Genomic DNA, 18,269 nt, shown 5'->3' on the forward strand with positions numbered 1-18,269 from the left:
GCCTGCTCGTCGGAGCTCGGCTGGGTGCGTCACAGTGGGTTGTAGGGCTAGGAACTCCGGGAGAAATCACTGGCCAGTGGCCACGACGGTGGTGACGCCTGCGGGCATCACTCCCTCGATGGAGGTGCCGTCGAGGTTGTTCCCCTTCCTCCTACCAGGTGAAAACCCAATTTCCTTTGGAATGGGCGGCGTCTACGCCTCCCGCGTGGTGTCCTTCTTGAAGGCGCCGTTTTGGGTAAAGGGGGAAGTATTGTGTTGGTCCATCTCGGTTGGAGGCAATGGCGGGTTTCCTCTGCAGCGTTCTTCTTCGGTTCTCCGGCGAGGGCGCCTTTTCTTTGAGCTGATGTTCCTTCGTGGCACCTTCATCTTGCGTCGGGCCGGGGGAGTTCTCAGGTCTGACGGTGGAGTTGGTCTCATGGTGTTCTTGGTTGTTCTTGGTGGCCAGTCCTAGCCTCTGCTCTTTGGTTTCAGTGTCCCTGACATCCGTTCGAGCTCTAGGGTGAGCGACTTCGGCCGACGGTATGCTGCCCTTCGATCCAGGGCGAGGGAGCAGGGGCTTCCTTCGGCTTCGGAGACGAACCACGCCTTTAGCCATTTGATGTATGCGCAGGATGGTTTCTCCTCGGCAACGAGCCCCCTCCGAGTGTCAACTGTCGCTGTTTCAACTGTAGGGCTTTGCCTTGGTGGCTGAGGACTCCGACGATCAAGCAATGTGTCGTGTTTTCGGTGTGTGCTTGTGTGTGTTGGTGTCTTATAAGTTGTTCTCTCAGCACCCTATAAAACTATTCCGTTCGTGGCTTTAATTATTAATTTAAAGTTAGGCTAAGGCCTTATGTTTAAAACTATCGCAGAAAGGAGCAGGCCACATGTTAATTAGAGATGGAACAAATATATACTCGGTAATGTTGGATAAATCATTTTTACTAGTGTTGATATATAGGAATGAACTTTTGTTCCTAATCTATATAATTAGGGTGTGACTATTTTCTGGGAACTAACTTCGTTCTTAGTCATATGATGTTATCAAATCTGAGCTGCAACTCATGTTACAACTCATGACTACCATGAATCACGATGCAAATCAAATGTTGTAAGTCTTGACTGAGCACTAAGATAAAACGCTTCAATCTACGACACTTTGATTTGACTGCATTATTAGTTACTAACTAGTGAAAAGAATCCTTACGATGTTAACATGTCCAAAAATCCGGTGGAACTGTACCACCAATAGCGACGGGCGAAGGGAAGTTTTTACTATCGCCAGCCACGTCTACAGGAGAAACCATTGCCGGACAAGGACAACATCGAAATTACTACGTGCACAAACCTCCAAAAAGTCGCAGTGGTGCCTTTCAAGAATCTACCGAACCGCAGAAGTGTGTGTGGGCATTTCGTCGAACACGTGGTGAACGACGCGGGGCTCCCTTGGGTCATTGGTCGGGCCAGGCTGACCGCTCGTAGGTTGCGCAGGGACGACGGTGAAGGAAGACAGGAAGGAGGAGGAGCATACGGCTAACCTCCACATGGCTGCGTCAGTGGCGATCGACTCCATTTGCCGGCGGCGACGACGAGATGGCACGCCGCCATGGAGTCCGCGCGGACGAAGCGACGGAGAGACAGAAGGAACGGAAATTTTCAGAGTTCAGAGCCTGCCTGCCTGCCTGCTAACTGCTAAGCCCATTCTCATTGCAAAGAGGAAAAAGGCCCATTATCAAATGTAAGCCCACCTAGCCCGCCAAGCCCATGCAGCCCAACGTAACGGCCACGAAACGAAACGATGGTCCTCGTGGCAATTTGAAAGCAACCTAAGATTAACCATCTGCCAGCCCGTAAGCGTAGCCGCCAAGTCTCCGCCTCCATACAAGTAGCGAAGCGGGCCTCCAAGCCCACTTCGTCTCTCGCTGCTGCCTCCTCTCCTGCTCCGGCGATCTCCGCGGGCGCAACCGTATGGTCCCTTGCTTCAGTTCTTTCAAACAAAAATCTGTACCCTTTGTGACGTATATTGTGTTTTCTAGATTTGGTTTCGTGCAGATCTGAGATCGAGCGAAGCTAGCGGCGGGCCGTGTCAAGATGGCGCTGGTGAGTGGTTTCTTCATTCAGTTGCTGCGCTGCTTCCTCACTTTTCCTGTTTGTTGATTCAGTAACCATTGCCCGTGTAGTGTAGATGCTTTCCCTGACGTAATTTTCGTATTTTTCATGTGTTATATCTTTTCTTTATAATCTGCCATGTAATCTGCCTTACCTATATTTGTATAGGTGCTGCACGCTGGTAGTGGAAACAAGAATGCATTTAAGGCACTCATCGTGGCTGAATACAGTGGGGTCGATGTTGACTTGGTCAAAGACTTTCAGATGGGTGTCTCCAACAAGACTCCTCAGTTTCTCAACATGAATCCCATTGGGAAGGTATGCATAAAAATCGTCTTCAGAAAATGGACACAAATAGTTCAAATCTAATTTGAGCTTTCTTTTTTTGGCAGGTTCCTGTTCTTGAGACTCCTGAAGGTCCTCTTTTTGAGAGCAATGCCATTGCAAGATATAGTAAGTAAAACACAGCAACCAAGTACTATATTTCTTCATTTTTTCTTGGGCATTTCATTTGATTTAGTATATCTAACTATCTATCATCTTCCTAAAGTTGCTCGCATGGAGGCTGACAACCCACTTTATGGATCTTCACTAATTGAATATGTGAGCGCTCTTTAATTTTCGTTCAAGACCATTCCATATAATATGTAGTTGTCCTTAGTTTTTTTTTAAAAAAAAGTTGGTTCTGTTCAGGCGCACATTGAGCAATGGATTGACTTTTCTGCGACAGAGATTGATGTTAACATTGGAAAATGGCTGTACCCACGGCTAGGATTTTATCAATATGTTGCCGCGGTAGGTGTAGCAGTGTTGGGATATTAATGTTTTTGACATCGAAAACGTGGGTTTAAACTTATTTTTATCCTAACAGAGTGAGGAAGCATATGTTGCCGCCTTGAAGAGAGCATTGGGTGCCCTCGAAACACACCTTGCATCAAACACATATCTTGTTGGGGATTCGGTGACTCTCGCCGACATTGTGATGTCATGCAACCTTTACCTTGGCTTTACTCGGATCATGACCAAGAGTTTTACATCTGAGTTTACTCACGTGGAGAGGTACTTCTGGACAATGGTTAACCAGCCAAACATCAAGAAGGTCATGGGGGATGTGAAGCAGGCAGAGTCTGTCCCACCAGTTCAGAAAAGGAATGCAGCACCAAAGGAGAAAAAGCTCAAGGAAGTCAAGAAGGAGGATACAAAGCCAAAGCCAGTTGTGAAAGCAGAGGAGGAAGAGGAGGCACCGAAACCAAAGCAAAAGAACCCTCTTGATTTGCTTCCTCCAAGCAAGATGATCCTTGATGAATGGAAGAAGCTGTACTCTAACACCAAAACCAACTTCCGGGAGGTTGCTATTAAAGGTAGGTTCCTTTCAAAATCCAGTTAAAATTCAAGCACTTCAATTGAATTTGACTGCATCTTGTGCTCAGTGAGGAGTGATTAAATACGATACAAATTAGCAGTCTGAACTTATCAATATGTACTATGTTTTAAGCTGTTTTTAGTTCTATATGAGTCGCAAATTTTCACTAATACAAGAGCAAAGATTCTGGAATTTGTAAGGTTATATGAATTATCTGAACTGAACTGAACTTAAGCTGTTTGTAGTTGTGTGAGTCGCAGGTTTGCTACTACAAAAGCAAATATTCTGGAAGTTGCAAAAGGAGTTATATGGACTGAACTGAACTCATTTTCCTTCTGCATTGCAGGTTTCTGGGATATGTATGATCCAGAGGGCTACTCTCTATGGTTCTGTGACTTTAAGTACAACGAGGAGAACACTGTGTCCTTTGTAACATTGAACAAGGTCGGTGGATTCCTGCAGCGAATGGACCTGTGCCGCAAATACGCCTTTGGGAAGATGCTTGTGATTGGTACCGAGCCACCATTCAAGGTCAAGGGACTTTGGCTCTTCCGTGGCCCTGAGATCCCCCAGTTTGTCATGGAAGAATGTTACGACATGGCCCTCTACGAGTGGAGAAAGGTTGATATCTCTGATGCGGCACAGAAGGAGCGTGTCAGTGCCATGATCGAGGACCTGGAGCCATTTGAGGGTGAGGCGTTGCTGGATGCGAAATGCTTCAAGTGAGCAATGAGCTATTTACTATTTGGTCATGATAAATATTTCAAGATTCTGGACTAAAGGAAATCTGCAGTATATTATTAGTTGATACTACCTACCTTGATGTACTAGTTAATTATATGGGCTGCTACAAGTGTTCTAGTCAACATCTTAATTAGAAAGTATTAATGGGTTGCCTTTTGTGCAACATTAAGATCATTCTCGTCTATCTGTGAATATTTAGTGTGCACGGTGAACTGGCCATAGTAAGGCTCATCACCAAATACTTGTGTATTTATGGGGATTCAGTAGTTCAGTTTATGCTGTGGTACTTCCTCTTTGGTAGATGAACCGCTCACACTGCATCTGGCTGCCTGTTTCTATTACAACAGATTAGATTCGAACTTGTGTTTTCAGGATTCATGGATGCTCGAAACAGGCTCTCTTCCCACCATATTAATATAGCAACCACACTGATACAACAGTTTGTAACAAAGAAAAATATTAGAGCAACAGCAACAACATGCCCAAAAAGAAAAAAAATGAAGCTAATGGCGAAGCGACAAAATGATGACCACCCGCAACCGCTACGCCCTCCGTCTTTGACCCACCGCGCTCCAAGCACCCCAAAGCGTCCCGTGCCAAGCAGCCCCTCACTACAGGAATGGGACGCTACGCCGAGGGCCAGGCTATACGCCGACGGCCAAATGTCGGAGCCGTTGGCGTACGGCCTCACCGGAGCAGCTCCCAACCGCGACCGTTGGTGTAGGCAGACCGTTGGTGTAGGCAGACCGTTGGCGCAGAGACGGCTACACCGAGGGCAGCCGGTCATCGGCATACGCCACGATTCCTGTAGTGTGGCCTTCGAGAAGGGAAGCACTATCGACACAACGTTGCTGCCTGGACCAAACCGGTCCTAGGGTTTTCCCTGGCATGAAAAGTATAGTGGACACGGGATTCCCAAGACGCTATCCAAGAAGGAATGGTGCCACTCAATAGTGGCACTGCGTCAGGGTCAGCACGGATTTCTCCCAACCCCATCCACCCTGCCGCAAGGGGGCACCACCACCTAGCTTCATCACCCACCAGCATGCGCCACCAGGCCCACCACGATCTCGCGATCACCATCATCGGTCGCTTCGAGACACTGACATGCGGCCTAAAGGAAGGAGGCACATGACATCGCCTAAAGGACCGAGGTTTGATGAATGCTTGAGGCTGCTATTTGGTTTCTGCACATGATCCACTGCGTGCTGAGATGATAATTAAACAAACAAGTGCAGGCCATTTTGAAATCTTCAGTTTTGCACTAGCAAACCTGTCAGATTTTTATGTTTTTACTATTTCTTTGTTTCTCAATCCTGAAACCACAATACTTCTTTGTCCCAATCCTAATAAAGAGGCCCCAAGTTGTAGTATTTTTTTTTCAGCTTCAGATGCTGAGTGTAACTTTCTTATTAGTGGGCAATATGTATAATTGTCCATTCGTTCGTATCCTCATTCAAAAAGGCTAGAGGATCATGTACTTGAAAGAGTTAACCAGAAAAATGCAAGTGGCAAGAGGAACTAATTAGCTCTTTCGTTGCTATCATTGATTAAATGCAAAACAGAGACAAAAATGTCTAGTAATACATTTAGACTGTCAAAGGATGAGTATTCTTTGAAAGTAGGAGCGTTAAAACTTAAAAGGACATCTTCTTTCAAATTGTGAAGAAAGAACATTTACATGCATTTACCCTGATTCGCCGAAGTGGCAGATTTGAGGTATCTGTGGATGGAGCTTCTGCGACGGATGAGGATTCGTTGAAGAAAGCCATGCGTCGTAAGGCGGCGTTGAACTTGGATTCACATGGTATGCTTAAAAGTTCAAAGTCTTTTCTTTCTTTTTCATCATCGTCCATTAATTCTAAGCTTAATAGTGTTGGGATAAGTCTTGGTAGTAATGCAAATCAAATTAATGTTTCGACTAGGGTCTTGAGGCATATGGAATTTGACCGTCTAACGGTTATTCCTAAGGCCTCGACTCAGGTTGACACCACCTACCTAGATGAGGAGGATGTGAATGCCACATCAGATGGTCGGCTACTCTCCCATTTAGTTGGAGTGGTGTCGGAGGTGGGTTTGGATGAGGACGGACTTAACTCATTGTATGAGTTGAAAGCATCCGGCCGTAAATCTAAATCTTCTTCCAATAAGAAACCGCGGAAGCGCTCAAAATTTTCAAAATCTCCAATAGTTTCCCAATGAGTGGCATGTTTGCAAATAGCAGAGGTCTCAGAAACTTGGCTAAACACTTGCACTATGCTGATTGTATTAGGGATCATAAGTTGGATTTTTTGGCCATTTCTGAGTCTGGTAAACGAGATTACTCGCAAAGTCTATTAAACCGAATTTCGGGAGGTCTAGACTTTGCATGGTTCTCTTGTCCACCTCGTGGAAGGTCTGGGGGTATATTACTCGGAGTGAAGTCCGAATCTATGGAAGTGTTGGCTGATTCGTATGGCAAGTTTCACATAAAACTCCATATCCGAAACAGAGCTGACAATTTCATTTGGACTCTCGTTGCCGTGTATGGAGCCGCCCAGGAGGATTTTAAGGCCGCTTTTCTTCGTGAAATGGTCAACCTAGCTAAAGATAACCCATATCCTATCCTCATAGGAGGGGATTTCAACATGCTACGGTTCCCATTTGAGAAGAGCAGAGGCAGGTTTGACAACCATTGGCCTTTTTTATTCAACGCAATCATTGACAGCTTGGATTTAAGGGAGGTTTCAATGGTAGGAAGGCTTTTTACTTGGGCAAATAGCCTTCCTGAGCCTACATACGAAAAACTAGATCGCGTCCTGATGGATACCGAATGGGAAAGTAAATTTCCTATGGTTTCCGTACGTGCTCTAGAACGTATTGAGGGACTGTCGGATCATGCTCCCACCCTATTGACCACTGGATTACCTAGACCACCGACAGCCCACCATTTCAAGTTTGAAATTGGATGGCTACATCGACAAGGCTTTCAGAATATGGTTAAGAAAGTTTGGGAAAGACCGGTTGTTGGGGACAATCCAATTCAGAAGTGGAATAATAAAATGCGTGCAACACACAAACACCTATCTGGTTGGGCCCGTCACACAAATGGTTTACTAAAGAAAGAGAAGAAGCGACTTTCATCTATCATTGATGACCTCGAGGCCCAAGCAGAGGTGCGTCCGTTATCCACGCAGGAAATTGAGCTCAAAAGCCAATCTAGTGCGGAGATAGCGCGACTTCTGCGTGAGGAGGAGCTTAAATGGTATCAACGTTCTAAATCCCAATTTATTCTGGAAGGGGACTCGAATACAAGATATTTCCATAGTATTGCCAATGGCAGACATAGGAAAAAACGTATTCGGTCCTTAGTTCAGGATGAGGGTACGATTGAAGGCCATGAGCAACTAAAGTCATATATCACTAATTACTACAAAAGCTTGTTTGACACACCAGAGGAAGGTAGCTTCTCTTTGGATGAGTCTAGAATAGCCGACATACCCCAGGTTTCCGATGAGGAAAATGACCTTCTTACTGCTCCTTACTCTGAGGAGGAAGTTAAGAAGGCGGTTTTCCAAATGGAACACAACAAAGCTCCGGGTCCTGATGGCTTCCCAGCTGAGTTTTACCAGAACTTTTGGGACGTGATTAAGGCGGATTTTTTAGATTTGTTCAGCTTCCTTCATAGTGGACAACTAGAATTGTTCCGCCTGAACTTTGGTGAGATTGTCCTGTTACCTAAGGTTAATGAGGCAGAAAGAATACAACAGTATAGACCTATCTGTCTCCTTAATGTTAGTTTCAAAATTTTCACCAAAGCTGCAACCATTAGGCTGAATTCTGTAGCTAATCATGTGGTTCGTCCTTCTCAAACTGCTTTTATGCAAGGTCGTAACATTCTTGACGGAGTTGTGATCCTTCATGAAACGGTACACGAACTACACCGTAAGAAGTTGAATGGGGTAATTTTAAAAATTGATTTTGAGAAGGCCTACGATAAGGTCAAGTGGTCTTTCCTTCAACAAACTTTAAGAATGAAAGGCTTCTCTCACGAGTGGCGTGCGTTAATTCAAAGCTTCGTCTCGGGAGGAAGTGTAGCCATTAAAGTCAACGATGACATTGGCAAATACTTTCAGACCAAGAAGGGGCTTAGACAAGGTGATCCTCTATCGCCAATGCTATTTAATATAGTGGCCGATATGCTCGCCGTCATGATTGAACGCGCCAAGGCTGGTGGCCAAATTGAAGGTGTTGTCCCTCATCTAGTTGATGGAGGTTTATCTATCCTTCAATATGCCAATGATACAATTCTTTTTATGGAACATGACATCGAAATGGCAAAGAATCTGAAGTTAATACTTTCAGCATTCGAGCAACTATCGGGTCTAAAGATTAACTTCCATAAGAGTGAGTTGTTTTGTTTTGGCGAGGCTCGGGATGATGTCGCCCAGTATGCTGAGTTATTTGGCTGTGGGCAAGGTCAGTTCCCTATTAAGTATTTGGGTATTCCGATTCACTATCGGAGACTTACAAATGCTGAATGGAAGCTTGTTGAGGAGAGATTGCAATTAAAATTAGCTAGTTGGAAAGGTAAATTATTGTTCTTGGGAGGAAGATTGGTCCTTATTAATTCAGTGCTAAGTAACATGGTACTGTATATGATCTCTTTCTTTCAATTGCCCAAAGGAGTCTTAAAACGATTGGATTATTTCCGGTCAAGATTTTTTTGGCAAGGGGATAGTGAGAAAAAGAAATATCGATTGACCAATTGGAGTATAGTTTGCCGACCTAAAGATCAAGGAGGTCTTGGCATTCATGACCTCGAGGTCAAGAATAAGGCCCTCCTTGGCAAATGGCTTTTTAAGCTACTTACTGAAGAAGGGGTGTGGCAAACCTTACTTAAGAGAAAATATGTTGGCTCAAATGCTATGTCCCAGGTTTATTGGAAACCAGGTGATTCACATTTTTGGGCTGGCCTTATGGCAACGAAGAAATTCTTCTTTCCATATGGCTCCTTCCCTATTAGGAATGGATCGGAAATTAGATTCTGGGAGGACAAGTGGCTAGGTAATACCACCCTCCGTAACAATATCCGGCTTTATACAATGTTGTGCGCCATAAAAGCGATACTCTCGCCAAGGTGATGGAATTTTCCCCACCTAATGTGACGTTCAGAAGGAGCATTGTTGGTCCTAGACAAGCATCTTGGAATGCTTTGCTTCAACGTTTGGATTCGGTTCAGTTGACGCAGGGATCCGATGTGTTTCGATGGAATTTCACCGAAAATGGAAAGTTTTCGGTAGATTCAATGTACAAGGCTTTAATCCATCCTGAGGTTCAAGTCGATAGTAATAACAAAATTTGGAAGATGAAGATCCCGCTTAAAACGAAGATATTCGATTGGTATCTTCGTCGCGGGGTCATCTTAACAAAAGATAACCTTGTAAAACGAAATTGGCATGGAAGTAAATCGTGTGTCTTTTGTCATCAAGACGAGACAATCAAACACCTTTTCTTCCAGTGTAAATTTGCGAGGTCTATATGGTCAGTCATCTAGATAGGTTCTACCTTATATCCACCACGTAGCGTTGCGAACATTTTCGGCAATTGGCTTAATGGCGTTGATCCTAGGTTTAAGATACTTATTAGGGTGGGAGCGATTGCCGTGATATGGTCGCTTTGGCTATGTAGAAATGACAAGGTTTTTAATGATAAAAATGCTTCTCTTTTGCAGGTTATCTACCGGTGTACGGCTACGCTCCGTTCTTGGTCTCCTCTACAGCGTGTGGAGTATCGAGACCTCTTTATGGAGGTTTGTACACGGTTGGAGGACACGACGAGGGATATTTTTTCTCAACATGGGTGGCATAGAAATCTTCGGATTGAGCCTCATTCATCTGTGGCGCTACCTTAGCTTTTTGTTTTTTACTATATGGATTGTACTCGTTTTGATGGTGTAACTTTTGGCTCGAACGGCTGTGTGCATCCCAGTCACTACAAGAAATCTGCCATAATATGACTTTTTTTATGACTGGAAATCAAAATGTCATAACTTTATGACGTTCCTAGCTTTGACCGTCCTTGGCCACTCGGGGGGGGGGGGGGGCGAAACCCTAGAAAATCGTGACGTTATTCGGCAAAAACGTCATTGGCAATTTAGGTCAAAACGTCATTAGCAAAAGTAAGTGGCCTACAACGTTTTTCCACTGCCGATTGCGACAAATAAATAACGTCATTGGCATTTGGCTCAATACAATGGTATGTGTTTGGCTGCCATGTCATCCATTTTGCCTATGTGTCCCTTTTCGGGTCCCACGCGCCTCACACGTGTCACTAGAAGCAACTGGCTTGAACTAACTGACAGGTAGGACCAACTGATACTTGTGGGACCAAGGCGTCTTGTAATTTTTTTTCTCTGTTGCGTCCACCATTTTAATGGGCTGCTGGTGATATCATCCTCTTTTGGGCTGTCCTCTACTAGGCTGCTGGCCTACCCTAATGTATATGGTGGTTGAATTGCTGGCCCGACGGCCCATCCGGTGGTTGAATTGCTGGCCCGATGGCCCATCCGGGGTTGGAAATAACTGGCAAAAATTGCGCTTGCGGGGACTCGAACCCTCGACCTGGCGCTGCCGCACTACCACTCCTTACCGCTTTGCTACAATAGTGTTGTTGACAATATAGACATGATAGAACAATGTGTAGCAACTCCTTTTGCACGGCTCGCCGGCGTCAGCCATGCACGGCGGTGCCGTCCATATATGGTCGCCGGCGTCAGCCATGTAAAGTGGATGGGAAATTCATTTTTCTAGCCCATTCAGTGTGAACTTCTTGACAGAGATTACATAATAGCAGTGGGCTCCATTTTTGCATGAGATACTTTGTGTTTGAATTTTGAACTTATAGGATAGCAACCACCACCTACCAACAGCCTCATTAAATAGGTTATAGGCAGTTACTAGTACTTATTGTATTTATAATGCCCCTGGTTGGTTTTGCCTTCCGCCCTCCGGTGAAAGTTCTCCTTCATCTTCTTTCTCTCTCTTTTGTGCTGAAAAACTCTTTTCTCTCCGAAGAATCTTGTTTGTTTTAAGAGGTAGGAAAATATATTTTTACATGTCACTACTTCATCTCCTTTTTTCTGTTTGTTCAAAATCCTTTTTGTCTTCTGAATAATCTTGTTTGTTCAGATCTATGGATATATGTGTATGGTTTCAGATCTATGGATAGATTTCTATGAATATGCCCTACCTACCTGTATTTTTTTCTAGCTTTGGTAATTGCTAAATATACGCAGGATGAACTGTGTTGTTTGTGGTTCGATGGGCAACCATTGTCAGGAGAAGCGGGAGACTCTCAGTTCATTTCGTTGTTATCTTGGAAGCCGATTTGATGAGTTCATGGTATATATCCTTTTTTAGTCTGTATCTTTTTTGTTGACAAATTATAGACTATATCCTTATTTTCGGCATTTTTGTTCAGACTGTGCCTTGTTTTGTGAGGAGGCAGTTCAACAACCTTGTTGGTAATGTCTTTTTTGTCGCTACATCAGATGAAGTGAAGTACAAATTTCATGTTAAGAAAGGCAGTTCGAAGACACGTGTTTTTGGAAGTGGATACCAAAAATTTCTTCGTGACTACGACCTGAAAGTTGGCGACTGTATCATGTTTGGGTTTGATAATGCTCCTGAACTGTTTGGGATTATTTTTGCAGAAGGTCCTGATGGCACTGAAAAGCATCATGTCGATGGTAATTCTGTTTTCTCCTTTACCATGTGTTGCCCATTTTTGTAATACAACTGATGTTATATCTCCTCTTTTTTTGATTCTTTTATTAATTTTAAATTTGTATGCAGAAATTCCAACTGCAGTTGTCCACACTAAAGGTGTTATGCTTACTACTGCTCAAACATTGAAGAAGGAACAACTTCTCCGTGAGCGTGGTCTTGGTCTTGGTGTTGTTTTTGTGCACACCTTGACGAATACTGATTTGAAGGGCAATGGACTGGTATAATTCTGCTTTTCTTTATGTGATCTTAGTTATCCTTTATATATATCCTTTCCATATATAATTTAATTTTTATTATTCATCGTATACCGATGGAAGTTGTTAGGTCCTTGAATATCTCTAAAAGCGGCGAGGCATGTTTTTTTGTTGATGACTATGGCTACCACCCTAAGGGTGCATACTACACTACTACTGATGGAAGGCTGAAGTTCGATTCCTGCTGGTCAGAGTTTGCTAAGGAGTATAACCTTGAATCTGGGAATGTTGTTCTCCTTCTTTTCAACTAGGGCGGCCGTGGTGGTATTGAAGTTTCAGTTGATATCATATGATATAATCTTTATCATATGATATAATTGTTTTAGTCTACAATTTGTGTGTGTGTCCATTGTGTGTTTATGTCATCTTTGCTACCCTGGCCGCTTGTTTGACTATATAGTCGCAATATCTATTATGCAGACTATATTTCTGATATTTTTTTGATTTGGGTTTTGGGGGGGTAACTCCGCCTACCATATTCTCGGTAGCCGGTCCCAAGCCCGGATAAAGGAGGAGGGTCCTCTCTGTTTCTTTCTTCTCAGTATTCAGCGATATTTTAAGTTTTTTGTCTCTGATTCTCCGTATCTGTAAATTTCGTATAATTGACAATAGTGTTTTTTGGTCCCTAAATAACTGCCAAAAATTGCGCTCCTTTTCTCTGTGCCGTCCACCATTTTGTTGGGCTGTCCTCTACTAGGCTGCTGTTTGCTGGTGATATTCTCTTCTTTTGGGCTCTCCTCTACTGGGCTGGCCTACCCTAATGTATATGGTGACGGACCATCCGGTGGTTGAATTGTTGGCCCGACGGCCCATCCTCTGCTGGGTTGGAGTGGCTCCCGATGGAAATAACTGGCAAAAAATTGCGCTTGCGGGGACTCGAACCCTCGACCTGGCGCTGCCTCACTACCACTCCCTACCGCTTTGCTACAATAGTGTTGTTGACACAAGTAGGGTTGTCCATCTATATAGACATGATAGACTAATCAGTTTTGTTCAAAACAGGTGCCGTTGAGCCGCTCCTCCTCGACCAGGTGCATCTAGGGTTCCTCCTCCGACAGCTCGCATGGCGGCGCATCTAGGGTTCCCAGCCTGCTCTGGCAGTTCTTCTAGGTCAGGAGCGTCGTCGCGTCACCGCCGGCAGCCGGGCACGCCCATCCCGTATCGGCAGCGGCCATTCGATTTTGAGCCCGCTGACGTATGTGACTGTGGCGAGAAGATGCCGCAATGGATTTCTTGGAGTGATCCAAACCCTGGGAGAAGATACCGGAACTGCAAAATTCGCTCGGTTAGTCTTCGAGCACGCCCCCCCATTCTGAATTTCCTAGAGCCCGTCGTATTCTGAATTTTCTTTTCTACTGTGGCTTATTTATCCTCTTCTGTTCTTCATCTGTCAGATTGCTGGTGGAATAGGGTGTAGAGTGTTTAAGTGGATTGATGATCCGCTGGATGCACATCACAAAGAATTAGTTCGTGATCTGCGTGATGCTGTTTGGGATCGAGATGAAGAAATTGGGAGGCTCCAAGTAGAAATTGAGAGGCTCCAGGAAGGAAAGTTTCTGCTTGCTGCAAGGAAATAGAGCAACCCTGAACCAGAGAAAATGAGAGGCTTCATGGTTTGGGTGTTATCTATAGCTTTTGTCATCGGTTGTACCTGGGTGATGTGTAGGAACTGAAATTAGGGTGAATTCAGTGATCTGTTGGTCAGGAGGAGAAGAAGCTAGAGTATATGCTAGAGTTATTGTGTTGTAATTCCAACCATTTGTCTGTTCATGCCACAATGTTTAGTTCCTGAATTTGAACCATGTCTATGTATGTGTGCAATTCTGTTCAGTTGAAAATGTGTTCTGTTGAAAATGAGTTCTGTTGAAAATGTGTAGCAACTCCTTTTGCACATCGGCGCCGCCCATATATGGTCGCCGGCGTCAGCCATGCACGGCGGCGCCGCCCATATATGGTCGCCGGCGTTAGCCATGCATTGAAAAAATTGAGCATGGATTCCCCTAAAAATTGGGCATGGATTCCCCAAAAAATTGGGCACAAATTCTGGGAACAAAAAGCTGACATATTCAACATAAATTCTGGGAAAAACAAGCTGGCATGTTCAACATAAATTCTGGGCCAAACAACCTGACACACAATCTGAAATAAACTAACATTACACAAACTATAGATTCAAACTGCTATTCATCCATTACACAAACTACAGATTCAAACTCTATTCATCTTCTTCGGAAACTGGACGATTCCTAGTCCTATTTCCTCCATCATCATCATCATCAGTGCAATATTGATACATTGTCTCATCAACCTCCTCGATTTCTTCAGGAACAACCTCCTTGCTCCGTTTCTTCAGTTTGTCCACAATGACTTTTTCAAGTAGCACACTTCCTGGTCACTTCTCATCCTACTCCGTGCAGTGCCTTCTTTTTCTTGCACAGGAACTTGACTGGAATCTTCATCTTGATATGATAGTACAGCAACACCGGGTCCCTGTTCATTTTCTTTTACACTCCATAGATGTCTATGGTGAAATTTCTACACAACTTGCCATTTTCCTTTCAACTTGGTGTCTGGCACATAAAAGACCTTGGTTGCTTGTGATGTCAGAAGGAAAGGATCATTCTTGTACCAAAACTTTTCTGTGTTAACACTTTTGAAGTGTCCATCATCGTCGAGCCCGGGTTTCCTACCACCAAGGTCAAACCAGTCACACCGGAAGAGGACAACTGACCGATGGACGCCACCGCTGGAGTTGTATTGCAATCTGATGATGGATTTGAGCTGACCAAAGAAGTCAATGCTGTTCCCATCATGATCTCCCTCAGAAACGATTCCACTATTTTGTGTCTTTCTGTTCTTCTCGCGGTCAACAGTATGGTACCGAACACTGTCAACAACACATGCAGAATATAGTCTCACTCTAAAATCTGGTTTGCACGCCAAAGCATAGAGATCAGGACAGACATCATTTCGCATTTTCCCAATCTGCAAAAAATCAACCAGGGGGTGAGTAACACACACAGCAAATTTATATCATGAACTTTTCCAATCTTCAGAAATAAACCAGCTAAAGATCTCACATGAGTCTGAAACCATCTAGCAAAGTTCTTGGCAAGCCATCTATCAACATTGATCTGACCACCTTGTTGGTTCAACTCTTGTTTGCACAGGCTGGAATGGCAACAGAAAATATATCCTAATTATTATTTGGAGAGGCTGCAATAACCTATCTATATATGGGGATGAAGAGAAACGTACTCGATGTATGGATCAACCTCAGGGCAACTTCGGAGCACATACCACACCATGTTGTCATAGTCCTCACCTGCATACACATATTGAGAGGCTCCAATAAATTTCACACCGTGTTTGAAAACAGACAAATCACCAATATGTGAATCATCCCGCTCCGGATTTCTGCTTGGACGGTTGAATCTTGTTTCAACATCGTCGAAGTATCTCGAGCAAAATATCAGGCACTCATCAACAATATATGCTTCGGCAATCGATCCCTCCGGCCTGGCATTGTTCCGGACATAACGCTTCAATGTTAGCAACCTTCTTTCGACTGGGTACATCCAACCCTAATGCACTGGGCCTCTAAGCCTTGCCTCTTTTGGTAAATGGATGGCCAAATGCACCATCACGTCGAAGAAAGATGGGGGGAAGATCTTCTCAAGTTTGCAAAGAATAACTACGATTTCCTTTTCAAGTCTGTCCGTAACGTCTCTCTTCGGTGTTTTGCAAGACTCTACGAAGAAATTTCCAAGCTCAGCAACCGCTTCATATATGTCTTCATGGATTGTTCCTCGCAGGCCAGCCGGTAAGATCCTTTGAAGCAATATATGATAGTCATGGGTCTTCAGCCCTTGAAGCTTGCACTTATCAGCAGCCACACACTTGGATATGTTAGACGCGTACCCATCTGGAAACCTCACAGCTTTTATGAATTCACAAAATGCAATTTTTTCTTGTTTACTCATTGTATACCACGCCTGTGGCATCTCAAAAGAGTCAGCTGAAACAGGCTGCAAATGCAAGTCACCTCTTATGCCCATATCTTCCAAATCAAGCCTTGAATTCACAGTGTCCTTTGTCTTGCCTTGTATGTTCATGAAAGTACCAATCAGATTGTCACAGATGTTTTTCTCGATGTGCATTACATCGAGATTATGCCTCAGCTTTAGATCTTCCCAGTATGGCAAGTCCCACAAACATGACCTACGGCTCCAACACTGACCGTCCTCACGTTTCCTTTTCTTCTGAAGCTTGCCTGGTATCACATCTCTAACCCTATCAAGCTGTTCCTTCAGCTCTTCTGGAGTGAATTCCGCTGGCTTCTCACGCCTTTCAATAGCACCATTGTATTCTTTGCTTTTTCTCCAAGGATGGGACAGAGGTAGCCAACGGCGGTGCCCAATAAAGCAGATTTTGTTCCTTAATTTCTTGGAGCAATTCTCTTTGTCACAACGCACACATGCCTGGTAACCAGTTGTGGCCCTCCCTGACAATGTGTGCAGTGCCGGATAATCATGAATACACCATAAGATTGCAGCACGGAGATCAAACTTGTCTGGACTATTGGCATCATATGATTTTACACCTTTCCAGAGCTCCTGCAGCTCTTCCATCAAAGGCTCCATGAAGACATCAAAATCTTTTCCTGGAGAGGATGGACCAGGGATTAGCAATGTCAGCATGAAGTTGGACTGATCCATGCATGCCCACGGTGGAAGGTTGTATGGCACCACGAATACAGGCCACATGTTGTAGGAGTTGCTCATATTCCCGTAGGGATTAAAACCATCCGTGGCAAGTCCAAGCCTTATGTTCCTGGCATCAGCGGCAAAGTCTTTATGAATATTGTCAAAATCCTTCCATGCATCCCCGTCTGTTGGATGACTGAGATCATTCTCCACGTCTTGCCGCTTCAGTTTGTGCCACTGTACTTCCTTTGTTTGCTCCTTTGAAAGAAACATTCTTTCCAGCCTTGGAATCAATGGGAAGTACCTCAACACCTTCTCTGGGATCTTTCTCCTACCATCAGCATCTTTCCATCTGGAGGCTTTGCACTTGGGGCAATTATTCTCCTTGGCATAATCCTTCCGGAACAATACACAGTTATTCGGGCACACATGGATACTCTCATAACCAAGGCCCAACCTGCTGACTATGCTAAGTGCCTCCTCGTATGACTTTGGTATTGAGCTAGCAGGGTATTGCAAGGCCAAAATCAGGAGTATCGCATTGAATGCAACGTTGCTAATCCGGTAGTACGACTTGGCCTGAAGTAACTTGACTGTGAGTGAAAACCTTGACATTGTACCCCCATCGCTGGCTGCGCGCTTGGCTTCCTCTATCAACTCAGCAAATATAGTGTCCTTTCCAGGACCTCGCGGTTCTGACTTGTACAAATAAGCAAGCAGATCAGGAATTCTATCATCTTCGTAACCATCTTCCTCTTGCAAACCAAAATAGTGTGCCTCTGCATCACCTCCACCAACATGGTGTGCCCCTGCATCACCTCCATGTCCAGCCTCAGGTTCACCTCCATGTCCATGTCCGGCTTCAGGTGCACCTCCTTGTCCTCCATGTCCAGCTTCAGGTACAGGATGTAATGGTTCTCCATGGAAGACCCATCTGTCATAAGTGCTTGCTATCCCATAAAGAAGCAAATGAGCCTCTACTACATCTAGAGGTTTTGTGCACCGGTTGAGACAGCTACGACATGGGCACAGCACCTGATCATCATTGGCAGCACTCAAGTGAACAAACTGCATAAACTCGGCCACTCCCTTTGTGTGTTCAGGGGAAAGCCTCCTAATTCTTGTTGTAATCCAGCGTCTGTCCATCTGCGGAAGAACAAAATGATGCAATTAGCAAACACCTAACTGCACAACAGTTCCAATTTCAAGCAATGCACAGCAGTTCAATTCGATTTTCTGAACTGATGAAGAAAAACAGATCAAGAGGGGAGAGATGAGAGGGGTGCAGACCGGGAGATGCGGAGGGGCTCGTCGTCGGAGAGGGACGGGGCTCGTCCTGGAGAGG

General features: G+C 44.5%; 1 protein-coding gene across 1 annotated transcript; it reads left to right on the plus strand.

Annotated features, from left to right (window-relative positions):
- Window positions 1–1,905: 1,905 nt before the first annotated feature.
- On the plus strand, window positions 1,906–4,369 carry LOC127307761 (elongation factor 1-gamma 2). Its single transcript, XM_051338521.2, has 8 exons — window positions 1,906–1,945; window positions 2,016–2,079; window positions 2,257–2,406; window positions 2,481–2,541; window positions 2,639–2,691; window positions 2,782–2,883; window positions 2,960–3,449; window positions 3,798–4,369. Exons 2-8 carry the CDS (start codon window positions 2,071–2,073, stop codon window positions 4,175–4,177), a joined length of 1,245 nt encoding a protein of 414 aa, XP_051194481.1. The 5' UTR covers window positions 1,906–1,945; window positions 2,016–2,070; the 3' UTR covers window positions 4,178–4,369.
- Window positions 4,370–18,269: the final 13,900 nt, after the last annotated feature.

The sequence above is a fragment of the Lolium perenne genome, chromosome 6 (assembly GCF_019359855.2).
Source record: "Lolium perenne isolate Kyuss_39 chromosome 6, Kyuss_2.0, whole genome shotgun sequence".
In the NCBI taxonomy this organism is placed as follows: Eukaryota; Viridiplantae; Streptophyta; class Magnoliopsida; order Poales; family Poaceae; genus Lolium; species Lolium perenne.

What these genes read in the sequence shown, in the direction of transcription:
- LOC127307761 (XM_051338521.2), top strand. An exon ending in GATCTTCACTAATTGAATAT is followed by an intron (nt 2,692 to 2,781) that starts GTGAGCGCTCTT and finishes GGTTCTGTTCAG; the next exon opens with GCGCACATTGAGCAATGGAT. An exon ending in TTTATCAATATGTTGCCGCG is followed by an intron (nt 2,884 to 2,959) that starts GTAGGTGTAGCA and finishes TTATCCTAACAG; the next exon opens with AGTGAGGAAGCATATGTTGC.